General features: G+C 46.8%; 1 protein-coding gene across 1 annotated transcript; it reads right to left on the minus strand.

The window, feature by feature from the left end:
• Positions 1-5,789: 5,789 nt before the first annotated feature.
• CITED4 (Cbp/p300 interacting transactivator with Glu/Asp rich carboxy-terminal domain 4) lies at positions 5,790-7,348 on the minus strand. Its single transcript, XM_069067867.1, has one exon. The coding sequence runs from the start codon at positions 6,991-6,993 to the stop codon at positions 6,406-6,408; it is 588 nt and encodes a 195-aa protein (XP_068923968.1). The 5' UTR covers positions 6,994-7,348; the 3' UTR covers positions 5,790-6,405.
• Positions 7,349-22,488: the final 15,140 nt, after the last annotated feature.

Consider the following 22,488-nt stretch of genomic DNA (forward strand, 5'->3'; position numbering starts at 1 on the left):
GGGTAAAGAGAAGGGAACGAATAGGAAAAGTGCTGTGGAGGCACAAATTACAGGGCTGTTGGTAATGGATTAGTGATGTGGTGTAAGAGTGAAGAACCAAGAATAATGCCATGGTAGTGTGTGACTCAGGGGAAGGGGGTGCTTTGACAATAATAGGGAGGTTCAGAAGGGGGTTGGGAGGGGGAGAAAACTGGCTCTGTTTTGAGCCTGATGAGTTTGAGGTGCCAATGGGGCAGCCAGTTCAAACTGCCCAATATCTAGGAAGAGATTGAAGATTAGTGAATGACTGGGGATGATGGTGGGGTCTAGAGAAGACAAGAGGTGGAGCTGTGTGACCTTGGGCAAATCAATTAACCCCAATTGCCCTGCCCTCCCCCCACCAAAAAAGGGGATACATTTGATGGGGTACCTGGGGTCTATGTCAATTTGTGAAACCAACTTGTAAAACCAGTCAGTGAAGTTGTAACTGCAATTTGTCCTTTCCCACCCTTGAGATCTGCCCCTTCTCCCTATCCCACACTCCACCTAGGCAACACCCTGTGACCCCTTTGTTCTTACTTAATCTCTTCATTTCTTCTGGGCCTGGCCCACACCCTCCTTTGTCCTTGCCTTTTGTCTCCTTAACGACCTGGCCCAAATCTTATCTAAGCTATCTATTCACACGCTCCTCTTGGTCACACACTGAGGCCCCTCCCGTCTGGTCAGCCCTGACCATGGCAGTCCTACCCTTTAAAGGTAAAAGCCTGTACCCCTCTCACTCGCAGGTCCCCTAAAGGACTCTTGCCCGCTTCTCATGGAAGTGTAGCAGGTCCCCTAAAGGACTCTTGCCCGCTTCTCATGGAAGTGTAACAATAAACTTCTACAACTCTCCCTCCAATTAAGCCTGAGACATTGAATTCTTTCCAGACGATATTGCAGGTTTTCTGGTCTTGGATAAGATCAGAATATCTGCTGAACCTATTGGGATCCCATCCTCCATCACATTGGGAAGGCTTGTCCTTGGATAGGGGAAGAGCTCTATGGGGCATGAGGTCAGATGGATGTGGGATCAGGAAGAGGGGAGAATAGGGAGCTTTTAGCCAATGGCATTCATTTTTTCCGTGAGGCAGGAAGTTAGGTCCTCAGCTGTGAGGAGATTGGGGAAAATTGGGAGGGGAGGATGATATGAGAAGCTTGAAGAGAGATGAGAAAATTTGAAACAGTCATTGTAAATAGGGCAAAGAATCAGTTAGAGAATAACTTTCTTTTGTGAGGGCCAGATTGAGATCCAATAACAAATATTTGTAAGGGGGCTCAACTAGAATAACTTATATGATTTCCTCCAGCTCCGTTTAGAAGAATGTGAATATAAGCAGAAGAGAAAGTGTTGATAAAATTCATAAGGTAGTGAGTTCCCCATCACTTAAAAGTCTTCAAGTGGATGTGTGACCCCTTGGCAGAAATGTTATAAAGGGTATATCTACTCAGATAAGGGTTGGGTTTCCTGGCCTCTGGGGTCCTTTTCAACTCTGAAAATCTTTATTTCTGTCAAAATGGCTTCCCTCATCTTTAGGGGGACACTTGCTACACTAGCCAAGATCCTTTAGAACCTAGAAATAAATGGGGCTTGTTCCAGAGGTGAGGTGATCCTGAAAGAGTAGAGGTCCCTAGGGTAAGTAGCTTGTGGGAAGAAAGCCCTTGGGTGATGGGCCATTTAGGAAGAGGCCTGTGAAGGACAGAATATGTCCCCTCTTGGAACACTTGGTCAAGTCACTTCACAGTCCTGGAAGAGAGGGGGCTCATTTTCACCGTCCCATCAAGGATTATGGATTAATTGTGTTTACTGGACCAGCACCAAGTAGATGTGCTAACTGTCCCCAAGCAGAAGCCCCACCAGACCTGTTGCCTCAGAGTTACTTCATTATCAGTTGACAGAAGCCATCCCTCTCCATCCTCTCCCAACAGTCATTGAGACCATGTGAGCCAACAGATAATGCAATCACTTGCATTATCTCGAATATCTCACACAAGATCAGAACTGAAAGGGAGCTTAAGAGTTACACCAGTCTAATCCTCTCAGTTTACAGATGGGAAAACTGAGACCCAAAGAGAAAAGACTTGTCCTAGGTACTGTAATATAATATATCCAAAGAGGGGGCCAGCATGGTGTAGAGAAAAGAATTTTTTGTTTGGGAGGCAGATGAGCTGGTTCTGTTACTTATCGTGTGACCTTTGGGGAAAGTCAAACTGGGGGAGGGGAGAGGGGTAAATAAAGCCTATGGACCCTCCTGGCTATTACTCCTATAAGCTTACATTTATGCTGTGCTTTATTGTTACAAGGCACTTTATAGCAATTATCTCATTTGATCTTCACAATGAATTATTTTCACTTTACAGAGGGGGAAAAGTCACATAGCTGTCAAGTGGAAAAGCTGGGACCTGAACCCAGGTCTTCTGATGCTAACTTTTCTTTACATGATGCTTCCTCTCATGCCTCACATCCATGTCCCCATCTCCTCTTTACTGTTAAACTTTTTTTAAACTTATCTACAGGGGCAGCTAGGTGGTGCAGTGAATAGGGCACCTGCCCTGAAATCAGGAAGACCTGAGTTCCAATCTGACCTCAGATATTTGACATTATCTCTGTGACCCTGGGCAAATTACTTAACCCCCATTGCCTTGTGTGTGTATATATATATATATACACACACACACACAACCAATGACACTATTGCCTCACTTTCTATTCATTCCTCAACTCATGGAATCTTGACTTTCATTACCCCTCCCCCCACTCTCTAAAGGCTCAAGTGACCTCCTAGTCATTAGGGAGAAGTATGACTAGACAATAATAGTTCATAATGAAAAAGATCTGGGTGTCTTAGGGGACTGAAAATTCAATGTATGTCTGTAGTATAACATGAGAGCCCAAAAGCTAATGCAGTCCTACCGTGTTTCCCCGATAATAAGACACTGTCTTATTAATTTTTTTGGACAGAAAAACACCAGAGGGCTTATTTTCAGGGGAGGGCTTATTTTAATGAACATTGACAGAAATTTTAATAAACAGGTAAATGTGAACAAAAAAATGTACCTTTATTCAATAAGCAAATCACTGGGGAAGAACAGGATGACAGAGCTCACTGCTACAGCTCTGATTGGATGCATCTCAGATCGAGGCGTGCGTTTCACAGGGGGGGGGAGAGGGGGGGGACGGTGCATACAGAGGGTACCGTAATGTAGCGTGTAGCGCAGGGGATCACCTTCACTACAGTAGCAATCTCAATAGGGCTTATTTTCGGGGGAGGGCTTATTTTAGAGGAATCTTACACAGTAAGGGGAGGGCTTATTTTCGGGATAGGTCTTATTATCGGGGAAACACGGTAGTCTCTATTGAGAGGCATACTATCCCAAACCCGGAGACAGTATTGTCTTTTGCCCTGGCCAGACTATATCTGGAGTAGGTGATCACAATGGTGCCTTGTTTTGCAGTTTTGCAGTCATGTCCCGATTCTTTGTGATGCTATTTGGGGCATTCTGGGCAAAAATGCCAAAGTAGCTTGCCATTTCCTTCTCCAGTACATTTTACAGATGAGGAAACTGAGGTAATCAAGGTTAAGTGACTTGCCCAGAGTCACACATCTAGCAAATGTTTGAGGTAGGATTTGAACTCAAGTCTTCCTGACTCCAGGCTTGATACTGTCTACTGAACTGACCTAGCTGTCCTGTCTTACAAATAGCAAGATGCTTAATTAATGCTTCTCAGTTGCTTGATTCTAGATATCACATTTTAAGGATGTTGGCCAGCTGGACTGCCTTACCCTGGAAGATGTTAAGCTCTCCCTCAGGGGAGGTCTTCAGTCTTTGCAGTATGACCACTCTGGGGTGGGTTTTATAGGGAGGCTTCCTACAGAAGCAGAAGAGTTTCGAGGGCTTGTGATTCACGGTCCCACCTCAAAGATCCCTTGAGCTCTGGCCCTGCCTCTCCATTTGAATGGAGATGCACTGACTCCTCAAGCTCAACAGGTTAAAAACTGAAGCAATTGTCCAGTCTCTCACCCCTAAATCCTCTTCACTATTTACACTGAAAGCCAAACCATCCTCCCCATCAATTGGCCCCAAACTTGCACCATCTTTCCCTCTTCCTCAGTTGCCAAATCCTCTCAATTCTACCTTTATCTTATTCCTTGCATTCATCCTTTCTTCTCTACTACCATTAACTAGGACTCCCCTAGCCCTCAAAGCTCCTGGATTATTGCAATAATATGGTTTTCCTGCCTTGCTCTCCAAATAATCCTTCATGCAACCATCCAAAGTGATTTTCCCAATGAATGCCTGGATTCAGGTCTCTCTTTTCATGGGAAGAGCAACTGTTGTCCTCATTTTTGGGTGGGAAGACCAAGGGTGCCCCCCCCCCCAAAGTAAAGTCATTCAGCCAGGCTTCCAAAGGTAGTAAGTGGCAGAATTGGGCTTCAAAGCCACAATCTTTGATTTCAAACCCACTGTTCCTTCCTTTACAACCAGGCTGCCTCAGTTGTATATTGTTTTGAATTCCACCACATTGGGGGCTGGCCATTCAAGAATCTCTTGTGCCCAGCTAGGAGGGTACACAAGGCCTTCCTCATTTATCCTACTCCTGTGAGACCTCATCCAAAAAGAACCTCATTCTTATTCTCATTCTCCCTCCCTCCTGAGGGAGTCTAGGGTTGATCACAGGGGAAAAGAGTAGGTAGGGGAGTGAACCCCTTAGAGTCAGGAGACTCCACTGAGGTCCATTTCAGCTCTGTTTTGTGTTAGTGACTGGCTCCTTAGAGCCTCAGTTCCCTAATTTGTAAAATGAAGTTAGAACTTGGACCATCTGCCTCCAAGGGCAGTTGTGAGCAAAGAGATTTATAAGTCTTTAGACTGGAGTTTTGCCCAATGGTACTGTTGTATAATAAATAAGGAGTGAGCCTTCAAGGCAACACAACTTTGGTCCCCACCTCTAAGAAACTGGCTATAGCTCTGGGCAAGTGAGGCAGGTCCAAGACTAAAAGTTGTGAATCTGCTATGGTGGAAAATTTCCTCACCAGGGAGTTCCTAACACCAATGTTCAAACTAAAGGGGGGAAGATTTAATCATAGAAACTTAGTTTGTTGACTTGCATGGGGAAGGAGGTGGGAAAAGAGGGAAAGAAAGTGAGTAATAGACCTGTTGGAGAGGGCCATGGTGTAACCAGGCTCTTGAGAGCCGGCTCCCTCCCCTCCTCCTTCAGCAGCAACACCAACAGTGAGCAGCTGGGGGCAGCAGCCAACAGCAAGCTGCCAGTGCAGTTCTCCAGGTCTCCAGCACTCCACCCAAAGCCAGACCAACCCAGGACGCTCTCAGGGCCTCAACCTTTCAGGAACAAGCTCAGGGACCAACTGCCATTCTCCAAGAAGGAAGCTGGGTGAGATTGCGCCATTTCAATTGCAAGACTTGGGGACAGTTTCAAAAGAAGCCCACATCTGCAGTTTCCAGTGGTCCCTGTTGATGCCCCAGTCCTGCCCTACCCCACACCCTACACCTGACATTGCCACTGCCACCCTCAGCTCTGGGTCTGCTTATACTTCTCTATCGCACTCACCCATATCCCCGTCAGAGTATAACGAAATGGATCTTTGGCAAATGCTTCCACAGCAGGTCCCCCCAAAATCAGTTCAGCAGACTCCAAACCCAAAAGGAAACATTTATTTTGGTTTGCAAGGCAGAGAGAGAGGGCAGTGACCTCAAGCCAGTTAGTCACCCACCAGTTGGTGAATCTCCCCCAGAGAGCCCCAGCATGGGGCCAGTGGCTTGCAGAAAAAAATCCAACCATGGCAATGACCCAGACACACCCTGCCCGTGCCCCTGAGATAAGTACAGGCATACACCTTTCCAAGTGCCGGTAGTCTTTTCAGTCAGAGGGGAGGGAGTCTTGGAAGGTGGAAATGAAAGGTCTAGTAGAGACCCTTAGCCGAAAATGGCTCAGCAGGGGAGGGTACAAAGGCAGGCATCAGTAATTCCCCTTCCACCCCCAGCAAACAGCCCCCACAGTCAATAAGTCTGGTATGGTGGGAAAGAGCTTAGAGCCAAAAGACCTGGGTTCAAATTCTGATTGTGCCCTTGTTCTTCGTAAAATATGGCTAGACTGGAGAGCCAGCCAGGCATTTCGAACCGCCATGGAGTCTCCTCCACAATCATGAACCCAGACCTTTTAAACCCCAGGGACACAGACAGCTAATGATGGTGGGTGCTCTTCCCCAAACACGACCCTCTCTCTCCAAGCTTTAGTCTCTTTACTCCAGACACCAGCCAAAAGGGATACAGGGACAAGGCTCCTAAACTGTTAAGAGATTGGAATTGGGCTAGAATGGTCAGGGGGAGAGGGCATGGGAAATGCTCAAAAAGCCCAGAGCCCTGGGGCCCTCAGCAGCTCACGGCTCCTGCCTGCTGTTTGCCCCCAAAGTCCCAGAGGCAGTCGAACTCGTTCTGGCCCAGGAAGAGCTCGGGCAACTCTTGCACCCGGTCTAGCCCCAGCTCCCGTTCCAGAGAAGCCAGCGTCTCCTCGTCGATGAGCTCGGCGTCCACACAGCTCAAGGTCAGTGCAGGGGCCGCCAGGTCTGGACCCAGAGGGCCTGGCCAGCACCGCGGGGTCCCCGGGCCCACGGCACACCCCGTAGGGTGGCCCTGGTAGAAAGGGTGGAGTTTCTGCCTATGCAAGCTGGCCGTGAGCTGCGGCGGCCGCGGGGGTCCCGGGAAGGGCCCGGGCTGACCCGGGTACAGCAGAGTCCCGGGCCCTGACGGCTGGGGTCCCAACTGGACAGCTGAACTGGACCGGAGGCGCAGGTCACCGTTCTCAAGGCCCGGCCCAGCATAGGAGTGAGGGAAGCCGTCAGCCGCGGGGGGTAGGGTCCGGAATACATGGGGGCCGGTGGGCAGATTCCCCGCACCCACGCTGTGAGGCTGCAGCCCCGGTACTCCGTGGCTCAGGGGGAGCATCAGGGGATCCGTCATGGACTCAGGGACAGAAAGAGAAGGGGGCGGGAGGAAATAGGGGACCCTGAAGAAAGATAGGTGGAAGGTCAGCCTTGGCTGCAGGGAGAGCCCCACTCAGCCTGGGACTGCACGGGGTGAGGACGCTGTCCCAGTCCGTGATGAGGACCCCAGGACGGCTACCTTCACCTAACTTCTCCGCGAGGCCGCGGCCAGGACAAAGGAAGCCCGTGCCGTCCCGTCTGGCACCCCGCAGGACCCAACCGGAGCCGTCTCCAGAAGCTGCAGGTCGGAAGAGCTGCGTTTACGCTCCGGGTGCAGGTCGGTATAAGATCAGATCCGAGAAGCCTTCACTCAGCGGCGATCGGCGACTGCCTTCTTCTAGAGAGAGGCGGGGTCGCCCCTCCCATCCACAGGCTCATTGGACACGGCCTGGGCTATGCCGACCTACGGGAGAAAGGGTCCGGCCCCGCCTAAGGTTCCGCCCTCAATTCTTCCAAGCAGTTGCCTTCAAGCGATCTTCACCGGGCTAAAAGAGTGAGGAAGTGTCCCAGAAAATTAGGTGCGTGACCTGTGTAAATTAGGTCCCTCTCCTGGGCCTCAGTTTCCCATATCTGTAAAATGGAGGTTATACCTAGATGGTTTCTAAGGTCCCACTCAGTCCTAAATCCTATAGTCCCAGGCTTGCCACCTCTGGACATTATGAGGCCAAAATGACTGCAAGGGAACGGGAGTCTGTCCTAGACCTAAAGACTTTCAAAGAGGAAGATTCCAATACCCTGCCCTATTTTGTGCTCAAATTTCCTGGGCTATGTCTGCAAGAAGTCTCCTCTGGAGGGCAAATGCCCCACAATCCTGTGGATATGTACGATCATTGCACCCATTTTACAGATGAGGAAACTGAGGCCCAGACAAGTTAAATGAGTTGTTCAGGATCACACAGGCAGGACTTGAGCCCAAGTTTTCTTGACCACGTTCAGTGCTCTGTCTAGTAGACCATGCCCTGTCTTAGTTAGTCATCCAGCTCATTCTTTATTGGGTTCATGAACGTTCATCAACGGGGTCCAGGAATTCAGTTTTATTTTTTTAATATTTTGACAACCATATGTCAATATAATTGGCTTCATTTATAATTGCACATATTATATCATATGCATTTAAAAACATTACTGCAAGAAGGGACCCATAGACTTCTCCAGAATGCTAAACGGGATCATGGCTCCAAAAAAAAAAAAATTAAGAACCTCTTCTCCATGAAAATTTCCATGTAATTCTGATGAAGCTGTGTACGATGGCATGGGGATCTGCCCCCCCCCCCCCAACTGCATTTCTCCAATTGACTACAAGTCTGGGTCTGACTTTGAGGGAAGGAAGCCCATCAAGGGGCTGGGACTGTGGCTCAGACTCATGGTGGTTCCAGGCGTATGATGCTGGGCAAGTCCTTCTTCCTCTCAGGACCTCAGTTTTCCCATCTGTAAAATGACAAGATTAGGTTTAGTGATCTTGAAAATTCTTTCCAGCACTCTCCTCTGACTCTGCTCCCTTTCAGTTGGCATCAGGCCTAACACTGATGTCTTTTGTCAATTTTCAGATCTGGAAGAAACTTTAGTGACTGGCTGGTTTGCTCCCCTCCCCAGGTTTTTTTGTTTTTTTTTACCCTTTTGGAGGACAATTGGGGTTAAGTAACTTGCCCGAGGTTACAGGGCTAGTTTTTGTTTTTGTGTGTGTTAAGTGTCTGAGGCCCAAACCAAACTGGGGTCCTCCTGACTCCAGGCTGGGCTTTTACTCACTGCACCACCTAGCTGCCCCACACCTCCCCAGTTTTTACAAACGAAGAAAATGAAGTCCAGAGAAGGTAAGATCATGCATCAAAATAGTGTATCCAATGATTTTTCTGTCTTGGACCCTGGAAGTAACTTGATTTATTCTCATTCTCTTTCTTTATCTGTCCTCAATGAACCTTGCCCTTTCTCTGAATGGAGAATACCCTTCCTCTCTGGACTAGCTAATACCTTCCTTCCTAGTTTGAGGCCCTCTCCATTCAATAGCAGTGACTTGGGTTAGCTGAATTTCTGGATTTGTGTTCCTGGCCTCTTAAAGCAGCTCCAGAATCAGAGTTGGGAGCTCTGAGTTCTAGCCCAGCTCTGCCCTGGACTTGGTCTTGGCTTCATCATGTCTAAAATGGTGATTCATTCCTTTAATGGGCATTTACTGAACACCTGCTATATCAAATGAGATAATGTCTCTGGCTGACTTTAATGCACTATTAGGGCTATATAGGGGGATATAAAGATTCAATCCAATAACTCAACCAATATTTATTAAGTACCTATTATGGGCAGAACAGGAGGCAGCAAGGTCCAGTGGATAGTGCTGGACTTGGAGTAAGGAAGGCCTGGGTTAAAATCCCTCAGGCAGCTCTCTCTTGGGAGATCTACTATATTATTATACTATATTACTACATTATAAACAATTGTACCTGCTTTGATGGGAGGCGCTTCCCCACCAAAAAAAAAAATCCTACTTGCTGGATTTATTGACCATAACAGCAGAGTGCTGAGCTCAGTGCTGGAAGGGATATGAATGATCAAAGTCCTGTCTCTGAGGAGCTCCCAGTCTTCTAAGGGGTTAAGACACAAAATCTAGTGATAATAATACATAGTGATACATATTGAGACATTCTAGGACCATTCCATCTTTTGTTCAAAGAAACAAGATAACTTTCTCTCCTTCCTACAGGAGTCCCTGTTTCAGGGACTGGCAAGTTTTTCCATCCTTGAGTGTCAGGGGAATAAGTACAATTTTAAGACACCTACTGGTAGGTTTAAGATAGAGAGGAGAGATGGAAGAAAGGGAATGGAAAAAGAAACTAGCAGCACAAAGAGATGGGGGACAGGAGCGGATATGGTAAGGGATGCGTTAAAATCTTGGTGGTAGTGGGGGTGGGGAGTGGAAAGAGGCAGAAATCATGGAAGGAACAAGGTCGGACTGCGTGTGGCAGCAAGATCTCAGTCATTCCACTCTTGTGTGATATGAGGCAAGTTATTGACACCTCTGGGGTGTCAATTTCCGTGATTTGCAAAAATGAGAGGGTTGGGCTCAAAGCTCTCCCAGGCCCCCGGCAGCTGTGATGTTATGTGAAATATGAATCAGATTGACAGAGTGCTAAGTGAGGTCTGAAGATAAGGTTAGCACTGATGGGGGAGATCAAAGAAGGCACCCTGGAGGAAGTAGCATTTGAGCTGGACTTTAGAGGATGGAGAGGAATCGGGCTGGGGGAGGAGGAGGGAGGACATTCCAAGGTTGAAGAGAAATAGACGGATGCAGAGAAAGTCCAGTTTATTTTACCCTTCCTTATATCACATTATCCATGTGCTTTTTCCCTCTCCTTCCTCCATCCTTCATGAGTTTGTAAGCTTGGGGGATCTATATTTTCTCTTTGTACCCCTAGCTTGGCGCAGTGTCTGAAATGGATTGAAATTCTCAGAGGATAGGGTGGTCTGGGGGGGGGGGCGGTATAAGATATCCAGTTGATACGCCATTCTAGAATAAGAGAGAGTCAATATGAATAGGAATCCCAACTCTGATACTTAGGAGCTCTATGATCTTGATGGGAAAACTCTCTGGGCCTCAGTTTCCTCATGAGGGGAAAAAACCAAGGGGATTGTTCATGGGGAATGGGTATAAGAGGGAACAATAGGTATATTTAAAAGACTATAGATGTCTTCTAAATTCAGAAGAAATAAAATGGTAGGGGCATAGGGAGGGGGGAGAGTACAAGGGAGGGATCTTTAGAGGGGAGGGCAAGAGAATAGGTAAATAGGGGTATAGAAGGGTGTTTAGATTTGTGGGAATGGGAGGATAGGGGAGGGATTCTTGGAGGGGGTAGGCAAGTCATAGGAAGGCAAGGTAGAGGATAAAAGTAAAGTAGAGGAAATTGGTGTTAAGTGACTTGCCCAAGGTCACACAGCCAGTAAGTGTCAAATGTCTGAAGTTGGATTTGAATTCAGGTCCTTCTGACTCCAGGGCTGGTTCTCTATTCACTGTGCCACCTAGCTCCCCTGATTGTTCCAGTGCTTAGCACAGAGCCTGGCACATAGTAGGTACTTAATGGCTGTCGTCCTTCATTCTTGAAGAGGACCAAAATGACAGTGTTGAGGTCAAGTACAGTGTGGCTGACTATGGCTGATCAGACCAATATGATCTTGGAAGTCTCTGCCACAGGTCGGGCACAAAGAGTCCACATGAACGTTTGGGGTGGGGATGTCTCTAAACCTGTGCATCTCACATTGCTTTTGAGCTACTGCAATTCTGCTTTGCTCATAGAGCACATAGTAGGCACTTAATAAATGTTTGTTGATTGATTGACTGATCCTCTCATTGCCCACCTTCCTCCCGACAACAGAACAAATTAATATCCCCCAATTATTTAGCACTTTCCTGCCTCTGTGCCTTGTCTCATAAAGTCTTCACTACCTAAGAGGCACGAGGGGTAGGTTTATGGAAGCAGAGAGCTGGAAGGGTGCTCAGAGATCATCCAGTCCAACCCTTCATTTTAAGGATGAGGAAACTAAGGCCCAGGAAGATTGTTACTTTCTCAAGGTCCATACAGGTACTATGGATCAGAGGCAGAATATGAATCCAGGTTTCTCTGATAACAGAGTCAGGGTATCTTCCATTGTACCACACTGCCTCCCTAGAATGGCCTTTAAAATTCCAGTACCTATGACAAAATTTTGCACATACTGGATGTTTAAAAAATGTTTGTTGAATTAATAATAATAGTTAACATTTATATAGCACTTACTATTTACCAGGCACTGTGCTAAGCACTTTACAAATATTATCATTTTATTCTCACAACTCTCAGAGGTAAATGCTTCATCATCCCCATTTTACAGATGAGGAAACTGAGACAACAGTAGACAAGTGACTTGCCCAGGGTCATGAGGCTAGATTTGAACATAGATCTTCCTGACTCCAGGCCTGACACATTACTGACAGAGGGGAATAAGTAGGGAAGGTTTCCCAGAAGAGGTGACATTTGAATGGGAGTTGGACAAATTGAGGAGCTATTAAGTTGCTAGATATGGAGTCAGATGATGTGGATTTCAATTCTGACCCGGTCACTTGCTAACTATGTGACCTTGGCCATGTTCCTTCCTCCTTCTTCAGTTCTCTAGCTATAAAATAAGGAGGTTGGACTGAGTGACCTCTAAACTCAATCTGGGATCCAGTGATCTTTCACAAGTGAAGAAGGGTGGGTGGGTTGGTGGGGGATACAGTCTAATCAAAAACACAGAGGTGGGAGATCACAGGATGTGTTCACAATGTAGAGATTAGTCAGTTTGACTGGGTATTGAGTGTGCAGAAGGGAGTAATTTGAGATAAGGCTAGAAGGGTAGTGTAGCACCAAATTTCAGAGGGCCTTGAATGTCAACCGGAGGAGTTTGAATGTGACTCAAAAGGAAATAGGAAACCTTTTAAACTTAATTAGGAACATGGGCTACTGTGGAAGGAACGTGGGATAGACATGTGATTTCATTTAGTTCAGGGAACTCTAGGATGAGGAAAATCCCTCTATCGATGCAGGTTGCCATTGCAATTGATGGTCTTCTCTGCAGTTGGTGGTCTTAGGGAACTGCCTAGAGTGTTAGGAGGCTCTATCTTGCTCAGTCACCCAAACACTATGTAACAGTGGCCAAACTTGTACCTCCGTATTCTGGGCTCCAAGGTCAGCTCTCTAGACCAGAGAATATGGGTCCAACCATCCAGCTGTCTACCCACTATGCCAGATTGCCTCTCTCATTACCATAGAGACATCCTATAGACGAGGAGATGTAGCTCAGAAGACAGATAAGGACTCAAGGTTCAGGAGGCATCTCCAAAGAGGTGGGTGGTAGCTGAAACCTTTGGAATGAATGAAATTGCCAAAGAGTCCATAGAGAAAGAAGAGAAAAGGGTGTGGGAAGATACTGAGGGAAAATCAGCATAAAGATCTGGGAGAAGAATGAAGAATCCCTGAAAAAGGCGGACGAGCAACAGTTATAGGTGTAGGAGAACCAAGTGAGTACAGTGACTCGGGGGGTGGGGACGCTAGGCATTCAGGGTTAAGTGACTTGCCCAAGGTCACACAGCTAGTAAGTGCCAAGTGTCTGAGGCTGGATTTGAACTCAGATTCTCCTAACTCCAAGGCTGGTGTCCGTAACCTAGCTGCCCCTTACACTGCTTCTTAAGGCCAGGAAAATATCCTAGAAAAAGGAGTGGACAATGGTGTCAGATATTTCACTGATACCAAGAAGGACGAGGCGGCACAAAAGACCACGGCCTTGCTTCCTGTACTTTCTTACTTTCTGCTGTACAGCTTGAGTTGTGAGAAAAGGGAGGCATCAGATGGAGATGATCATTTTCAAGCTTATCTGTAAAAACATAAAGTGAGGATAACTGAACTTCAGGCCTGGAAGGGACCTCCACTAGACATCACATAGTCTATTCCACCCACTTTGCAGAAGAGTAAACAGAGGCCCAGAGAAGCAGAAGGATTTGCCCAAGGGGAACAAGGTCAGGATTTGAACCTAGATTTTCTGACTCTGGTGTTCTTTCCATTAGAACACAGTCATGGTTTAGCATTAGGGTTTGGAGTTAGCATTAGTATTAGAAAGGTTTTACAGGGGCAGCTAGGTGGTGCAGTGAATAGAGCTCTGGGCCTGGAGTCAGGAGGATCTGAGTTCAAATCTGGCCTCAAACACTTAACACTTACTAGCCCTGTGAGTGGGCAAGTCACTTAACTCCAACTGCCCAGCCTTCCCCCCTCCAAAGGAAAAATAAAAAAGCAAAAAGAAAGGTTTTACAGTCGAGACATCAGATGCCTTTTTTCCAAAACCAGTTGAGTCTCAAATCTTTGTGATGTTGTCCCAGGCCAAGTCCACCCCTACTTTGCTTCTTGCAAGCTTTGGTCCCAGTTGCTCCTAGGGCAATATTTGGCCATCTGGGTGAAGAGGAGTCTCAGAGGATTCCCGGACTCTGGAGGTTTCCTTGAGGAGGAAGAAAGCTGCCTGGGCCATTTCTGAGATGAGGAGAGATGACTGTAATTATAACCCTATAGCAAAAGCTTATTGTGTCCTGGGAATGCCATGGGTCTGGTGAGCAACCGTGAGAACCCAAGTGCCCACAGCCTGAGGGCAGTGCCCAATGGCATGGCAGGGCCAAGCCAGTCACCCTCCTGCTCTCCTACCAAGGGAGGGGTGTGATAGGCTGCTAATTGGCTCCCTCCTGACCTGGACTAGCTCTCACACACATACCTGGGCAGGCAGCTTGACTAGAGAATAATTACAGTGATGAGCCTTTCATCTGATGATCTCCAAGCACCAGGTTCCCATTAACTCATTAAGTCCTACACCTGGGTGAGGCCAGGCTTCAAGGTCTTTAGCCCCAGTTCCTGATCAGAAAACAACATAGCCATGTAACTTGGGCAAATTCCCACGATCCTGGGGTGGGGCTGAGATTCCAGGAGCTCCAAGTCCTAAGCCATCATTGGAAATCTCAGATAGATTAATAGAACATCACATCTGGGAAGGACATTCAATATCAGTTAACCTACTGCCCTTCAATCTACTCTTTTCCCATTTTACAGACAAGTAAACCTAGTCCCAGAGAAGGGAAGGGACTTGCCCAAGATCACACTGTGAGTTTCATGAGGTGCTGGGAATAGAGCCCACATTTTCCTGATTGGTGAGCAGCACTCTTAAGACTTACCAGTCTTGCGTCACTCTCTTATCCTGTATTATGAGAGCACAGGTTTGGCGCTTAAAGGGACCTCAGAGGTCATCCAGTCCAATCTTTCCCATCCTAGAGGGGGAAACTGAAGCCCAGACTTGTAGGGGATCAAAGTCACTCAGGTAGTGAGTGAGTGCAAGGGCAAGAATTCATAACCCAGGTCCTCTGACTTCAAATATCATTTGGGATTTTTTTTAATGTTTTTGTTTTTCTACTGTAAGAATCAGACAGCAAGGGCTAAGTAAGCTCCTAACCCGTGAGAGAGCTCACGTTTCTCTAGCACTTTGCAGTTTACTATAAAATAAAATAAAGTTTACCTTGATAGAGATTGTGTAAGTATTAGTGTACCCATTTTACAGAGTTTGAAACTGAAGCTATTCTAAGAAAAGATCATGCCTATATAGACATGTTAGAGCCTGGATTCCAATCCAGAAGTCTTATTCCAAATCCCAGGCTTTTGAACACTATGTGATAATATACAAGTCTAGGAAAATGTGGGACCCAATGGAAGGGTACTAAGGGCACCCTCTCCAAAGGCAGTTGGCAGCTTGCAGGCCTGCCTAAGAGAATAAGCCTGCCTGCTGTTTTTCCCTCTCTCATAGAGACCAGACACCTTCCTGAAAGGTCAGGGCCTAGGTGAACCCCAAGGTATTTTAAAGGAGAGGGAAAAGGCCCTGTTCCAACAAGAAGAGCTCTGGCCTGGGAATTGGGAATTTTGAGTTCTGCTTCAGAATCTAGTCCTGACTGTGTGACCTTGGTCAAGTTCCCTCCCCTCTCTGTGCTAAAGGGTCCCTATATGTAAGACGAGAAAGTTAAAGTAATTGATTTCCAACTTCCCTTCCTGCTCTGACATTCTATAAATTTGACTAAGTAAGCATATATTGGTTACAGGAGCTATTTTTCTTTTCTTTCCTTCTTCTCATCTTTCTTTCTGTATTTCTTAAGGGAGGAAGGTAGGTGGCAGAAAAATTGTTAATTAAAAGAAAATTTAATACATAAAAAAGGGGGGAAATGAAAGTAGCTACTTTTGGAGGGAGGGAGCTTCCTCTGACTGCCAGTGTCCCTTGGAGGCTGGATGACCCCTGTGAGGTTAGAAAATGGAACCCTAGAAGATTAGCTTAGGTGACAGCTGAGACCCAGTTCTGCAGTTCAGAGGCTGATGAGAAAGAGCTGGGAGGGAAGGCTGGTCTAAGCCCCCTCTGTGCTGGGGAACAGTAAGACAAATGACTGACAAGGGGGCCGCTGATTGATGGAGCTGGAGTTGGTGGCACCCTCACTGTCTGAGGTCTTTACAACCAGAGGCTAGAATCTCAGATTCATGCAGCAGCATCCTACTTCCATCCTGACTGCTGCCCTGGAACCCTGGACTGAATGTCACAAAGCCTGTCTTAGAGCTGTGTGACCTTAGGAAAGATACCTTTCCTATCTGGGTCTTTAAAGTAAGGAAGTTGGACTAGATGCTTGTTAATATCTCTTCTAATTAATAGCAAATAGTGAGTTTGTGTGACCCTGGGCTAGTCACTCAACCTGTTTGCCTCAGTTTCCTTACCTATAAAATAAGCTGGAGAAAGAAATGGCAAACCACTCCAATATCTTTGCCAAAAGAACCCCAAATGGGGTCACAGAGAGCTAGACACACCTGAAAAATGACTGACCAGCAAGTGAGCATTAACATAATGTTTTAAAGTTTGCAAAGTACTTTATAAATATCTTGTTTGATTTTCACAAAAACCCTGAGATGTAGATGTTATTTTATGGTTGAGGAAACTGAGGCAAATTGAGGGAGTTTAAGTGATTGGACTTTGTTCACACCGTTTGCAAATATATGAGTGTGGATTTGAACTCAGGTCCTCCTGACTCCAGACCCAGTGCTCTGTCCACTGAGGCATCTGGCTACCTCTATCATGGTTCCTATTTGAACTCAGGTCTTTTGATTTCAAATCTTGTGCTCTTTCCATTGCACCTTGTTACCTCTTCTTGGAGGAAGAATAGTCTCCCAGGGGCTAGAGATACCCCTGGACCCACTTCCTAAGAGGGTCCTTGAGGGCCAGGGCTCCAGAATCCTCTGTACACAGACTAAGGCAGTAATCCTAGAGGGAGACTTGGACCCCAGTGCCCAAGTGAAAGCTGGAAAATCTAGAGAACATTCTTCACTGCCCTGACTCCTGTGGCAATGCTGACTCACCAGCTATCTGGGACGTGGGAATGAGTTGTCTCATGCCTTAGTTTTCCAAGCCTGGCATTGGGCATGGGGCAGGGCCAAAGGAGGGGGGAAATGCTGAGTAAGGCATCTTTCAGGGTCTGCCACACATTTCAGGACTGTTCCTCGTGTCCCACACCTTAACCTGAGATACCACCCACACCTTCATCTGAGACAGCCAGACCTCCCTCCAGAGAAGACTAATGAGACAGGTCACTGCATTGCCTGAATAAAGTGGAGCCCCTGGAAATCTCTAAGTGCAAAGAAGACAAAAGAGAGGAAAATGCTGAGGGCTGCTAGTTTCATAGACACATAACACCCTGGAATAGGAGAGATTCTTGGAAACTTCCTTGTCCAACCCTCATCTATTGAGAGATTAAGAAAAAGGTCAGAGGTTACTTTCTGAAGGTCACATCTCATCCTTGACCAAGAGATTGAGGTCATTTGCCAAGAGGCCCTTCTTCTCCCCTCCTCCTCATCTCACATCAGTTCAATGTCTCCCTCCGTTATCTCTTCCAGTAACCCTTCTCCTTGCCAAGACAAACTCTCTCAATCCCGTCCCCTCCTGACTTCTCTAGCAAATTGCCCCCACTCTCATCCCTCCTCCTCTTCTCCCCCATCTTCAATCTCTCCCTTCCTACTGGTTACTTCCCTACAGACATGCTCATGTCTTCCCTATCCTTAAAAAGCTTTCATTGCATCAAGTGATCTCCTTGGCAACTGTCCTACAATCTCTCCTTTCCTTCTTGAAAAATTCATTTATGCTCAATACCACCACTTCCTCTCTTCTCACTCTCTTCTAGTCTGATTTTTTATGATCTGGTTTCTGGCCTCATCATTCAAAGGGAGCTGCCCTTTCCGATGTTACCAATGAGCTCTCGATTGCTAAGTCTAATGGCGTCTTCTCAATCTTGAACCTGCTTGGCATGTCTGCAGCAGTCTTCACTGGATCACCTTCTTACAGACATTCTTTCCTTTCTAGGCTTTTGGGACACTACTCCCTCTTGGTTCTCCTCCTGACTGTATGACTGGGTCCCCTCAGTCTATTTTTCTGACTTTTCATGCATATCATGCCCACTAACCATGGGTGCCTTCCTTCTTTTTTCACTCAATACTATCCCAAGTGGTGATCTCATCAGTCCTCTGGGTGCAATGATCATCTTTACACAGGTGGTTCCCAGATCTATCCAGCCAACCATATTCTCTCTGCTGAGTTCCAGCACAATTTTCCAAGCCTCAAACTGGCTGTCCCATAAGCATCTCAAACTTGACATGTCTAAACAAGACCTCGTTATCTTTCCTGCCCTCCCTACTGAACTTCCCTATTACTGTTGAGGGGATCACCAGGCTCACAACCTTGGGGTCACCCTTGACTCTTCAGTCTCACAGCATATCACCAATGCAGTGCCAAATCTCAATATCGCTCCCTTCACGATATCTCCCATACCTACCACCTTTCCTCTCCAACCCTGTTCAGGTATTATCTTCTCTCACCTAGACTACAACAGCCTCCCCACTGGTCTCCCTGCCTCAACTGTCTCCCCACCCCAAGCCAACCTCCAGTTTGCTGCTAAGGTGATTTTTCTACAGCAAAAAGTCTAGCCATGTCACCTCCCTCTTCAATGAGCCCCAGTGGCTCTACTCCTAGGGTTAAATATAAAATCCTTAGTCTGCCATTTAAAACTCTTTGTCCCCTCACCCCTCCCTACCTTCTTACACCTTCTCCCGTGGCCATACTCTGTGATTCCATCACACACCTACCCTGTGTGACGTTGGGTAAGGTCATCAGTGCTTGATTTCCCAGGACCTCATCTTCAAAAATGAAGGATTGGAACTAGATGAGGGGAAGAGAAACAAACATTTATTGAGATCCTACTATGTGCTAGGTTCTGCACTAAGTGTTTTACAGATATTATCTCATTTAATCCTCATAACAACCCTGGGAGTTAGGTGCTATTATTATCCCCATTTTACAGATGAAGAAACTGAGGCAAGCAGGAGGTTAAGTGACTTGCCCAGGGTCATACAGCTAGTATCTTCAATTAGATTTGAATTCAGTTCTCCCTGACTCCAGGTCCAGACCTCTATCACTGTGCCCCCTGGCTTCCTCAGAGGTCCCTTACAGTTCTAGATTCTAGGCTGCTCTCTTCTAGACAATCTCCAGCTACTCAGTCTCTAGAATTAGACTAAATTCCTTGAGGGTTTGTCTTTTGCCCTTTTTAAAAATTTTGCTGTCACCTGCTTAGCAGAATGCCTAGCACATAGTAGGTACTTAACAAATATTCATTGCTAGCAATTACTAGTCTTTTCTAAAATGCTCAGAACCGAACACAATCATCCAGATGTGGTGTGATCAGGCCATAGGACTATCCCAATTCTGGGAAGCTCTGACTCTCCCAAGATCCAGTTATCGGTGCTGATGATCCTATCAGACTGTTGATTCATATTGAGCATGCAATCCTCTAAAACCCCTAAGTCTTTTTCATATAAAATGCTATCTCGCCCTTCCCCTAAGAGAAATCAGAGAATGCCCCCAGACATCCCTCAGGTCTTTCCAGGGCAGTCTCAGATCCCAGGTTACAAATTCATGCTATGTCAGATCACTTCAGCTTCTCTGCTAGCCTCCCCATGTGTAGCAGCAAGCACCCCAAGCGTCCTCAGGGTTTGCAGCTACCACAGGTTCTTGGATCTGCTTTGTTAAAGGAAAGCAACTCAAAATGGGTTAACAAGCTTACTTTAATCAGTCAGACATATATCGTTTACCTTGTTCGGGAGAAAAGGTCAGCACCCTGAACCTCAAAGTATACAGGCATAATTATCAAGACAGAAACATCAAGTAGACAGCTTTCCAAACTGTCCAACCATTACATCCATACCCAGTCAACATCTGGGTTTCCACATTCTGGGTTTTTCAAAGCCGGGGGACTCTCAACAACGGCTTCCCAGAATTCAGATCAAATCACAGAACACTTCTCAAAGTGAGTCCCAAAACAAAGCTACACATCAGGGCTTATATAGCCTTCTCCTGGCTCAGAGAATGTAACAACCTTATTGACCCACTGGCCAATCAAAAAGTATCTACTGAAAAACAAGCCTCCCTCCCCAGGCTTCTGGTGCACTTTAGCCTAGGGGCAGGGAAGATCTTTACAATTTACATTCTTATTACACCATGAGACTGGCTTATCGTATACTTGTGGTCCACTCAAACCATCTGATCTTCTTCATATGAAATTTTTTGTTTTTGTTTTTTGGAGGGCAGTTGGGGTTAAGCGACTTGCCCAAGGTCACACAGCTTAGTTTTTGTGTTAACCATCTGAGGCCAGATTTGAACTCAGGTTCTCCTGACTCCAGGGCCAGTGCTCTGCTCACTGCACCACCTAGCTGCCCCCATATGAAAAATTTTTATAGGATCATAGGTGTAGAGCTGGAAGTGACTTCAGAGGCCATCTAGTCCAACCCCCTTATTTTACAGATGAGGAAACTGAGGTCTAGGGAAGTTAAGGAACTTGCCCTGCGGCAAATAGATGGTGCTATGGATAGAGTTCTGGGCCTGAGTTCAAATCCAGCCTCAGACACTAGACCCTGAGCATGTCACTTAACTTTTTGTCTGTTTCAGCTTCAACTATAAATTGGGGATAATAATGGCACCTACTTATTGTAAGGATTAAATGAGATATTTATCAAATATTATGCTTTGTACATAGTGGGTACTTAATAATGTTAATTTCCTCCCTCCCCCCCCCCCCCAGTCACACTGGGGATGTATCAGAGGTGAGATCTGAAGCCAGGCACTGCTGTAACTCCACAGAACCAGTGACCTTTCCACTGTGTCATGGAAACTTCACATCCCCACCCCCTTTCCAGCTTCCTTTTGTGTTTTGTCTTCCCCCCCTTAGAGTGTAAATTCCTTGAGGGCAGGGACTGTCTTTCTTGTTTATACCCCCAGTTCTCTCAGCACAGTGCTAGGCACAAAGTATGTACTTAATAAATGTTTATTGTACTGAACTGATGTCAGGCTGCTGACTTTTCTTTTAAACAGGGCTCTCCACTTGTCCCTATTAAATTGTTTGGAGTGAAGCGTCTCGCCTTGGGAAGCCTTTCTGCATTCTGCTTCTCACCTACCTCTTCCCTTGCTATGGAGAGGGGCTGTCTACCTGCAGTGACTCAGCCCCTATGCCACTGCCCAGCCACTGTGCCTTGAGTGGCTGAGTTACCCAAGCTGGGATCCTGGAATCATAGGGGTGGGTGGAGCCCTCTACCCTCCAGTTCCCAGAGCTGGAGGGTGTGGTTGGCTGGGTTCTGACGCTCATCTCCAAGCTGGTCTCACTTCCCAGTATCAGCCTCTTCTCCCCTCCCCCTGCCAAGCACACATTTAAGTATCCCATCGCTTTGCCCCTTGCTAGCATTGTAACTCTCAGAGCCTGACCTGCCCCCCCTCAACTCCAGTCAGCCCTTCACCTGAGCAAAGCCTCACAGTGGCCCCAGTCCCAGCCTTTCAGCCAAACCCAACCTTCTCCCTTCCAGCTTAGGAGAAAGCAGACAGACCTGTGGGTGGTTGAACAGGCCCCCACCCCCTAGCTCAAGGCTGCTTCCTGTCTCCCTAGAGGTTCTCAAAGATGCTGAGGGAGCAGTGACAGTTTCCTTGAAATGTCTTCAGGTCCCACTGTCACAGATAGGGGGAGGCAGGCTTGGAATGCTCCATCCTGGCATGGAAGGACACAAGAGGCAGCAATAACATGGAGAACAGCTACAGAGTGCAGCGATGCCTCCCAGGGGCAGTCCTTTGGCCCACCCAGTCAAGGATCCAATTCACTGATCCAGCAAACTGACAGTGAGTGCCTGATGTGTCAGAGACCTGTGTTAGGGGCTGCACACTCCAAGAAGATGTTAAGACCCAAATACAGACCACTGTAATGTACACCATCCTGTAAGCCCACCAGAGAATTACAAACAAAGCCCTGTGTGAGGGCCAAGGACAGAGACTTACTGATTGGGGAGATCAGGGAAGGCTTCCTGGAGGAGGTAACACTGAGAAAGGTTTTAAAGGATGTTTAAGGAAATCTACCAGGCCAAGAGGAGAAGATAGGACATTCTAGGCAACTTGAGCAAGGCATAGACATAGGAGAGTAGAGGCAGGGTCTGGGATGGTGGGAAAAATGGGGAAATGGTCATTAAAGCAGGTGTCTTAGCACCATTTTAAGGATAAAGAAACCAAGGTTAAGTGACTTACCTAATGTCACACAGCAGCAACTGTCACAGGAAGAACATGAGGTCTCCTGAATCCAAGTCCAGTGCTCCTTCCAACATGCCACATACAGCCTAATCAGGAGCCAAAGGAACTCACATCTGCAGCGTTTGAGCAGAGGAATGACATGACTATGTCTATTTGTAACACAGTAGGAACTGGTAGGAAGGATGAAAGGAAGAGGCTGCCTTAGTCCGGCTGGGCAGATCAGGGGTGTGCTGGAGCCAGCTCATTTAGGAGAGTCCATTGTTAAATTTTCCCGATCATTTACACCTCAGAAATTGACAAATTCTAC

This window comes from Petaurus breviceps, unplaced genomic scaffold (genome assembly GCF_028583685.1).
Source record: "Petaurus breviceps papuanus isolate PSGF00001 unplaced genomic scaffold, PetGlider_PUasm1.0 90760, whole genome shotgun sequence".
NCBI lineage: Eukaryota > Metazoa > Chordata > Mammalia > Diprotodontia > Petauridae > Petaurus > Petaurus breviceps.

Excerpts from the sequence above, each read along its gene's own strand:
- CITED4 (XM_069067867.1), bottom strand. The coding sequence starts at position 6,993 with ATGACGGATCCCCTGATGCTCCCCCTGAGCCACGGAGTACCGGGGCTG.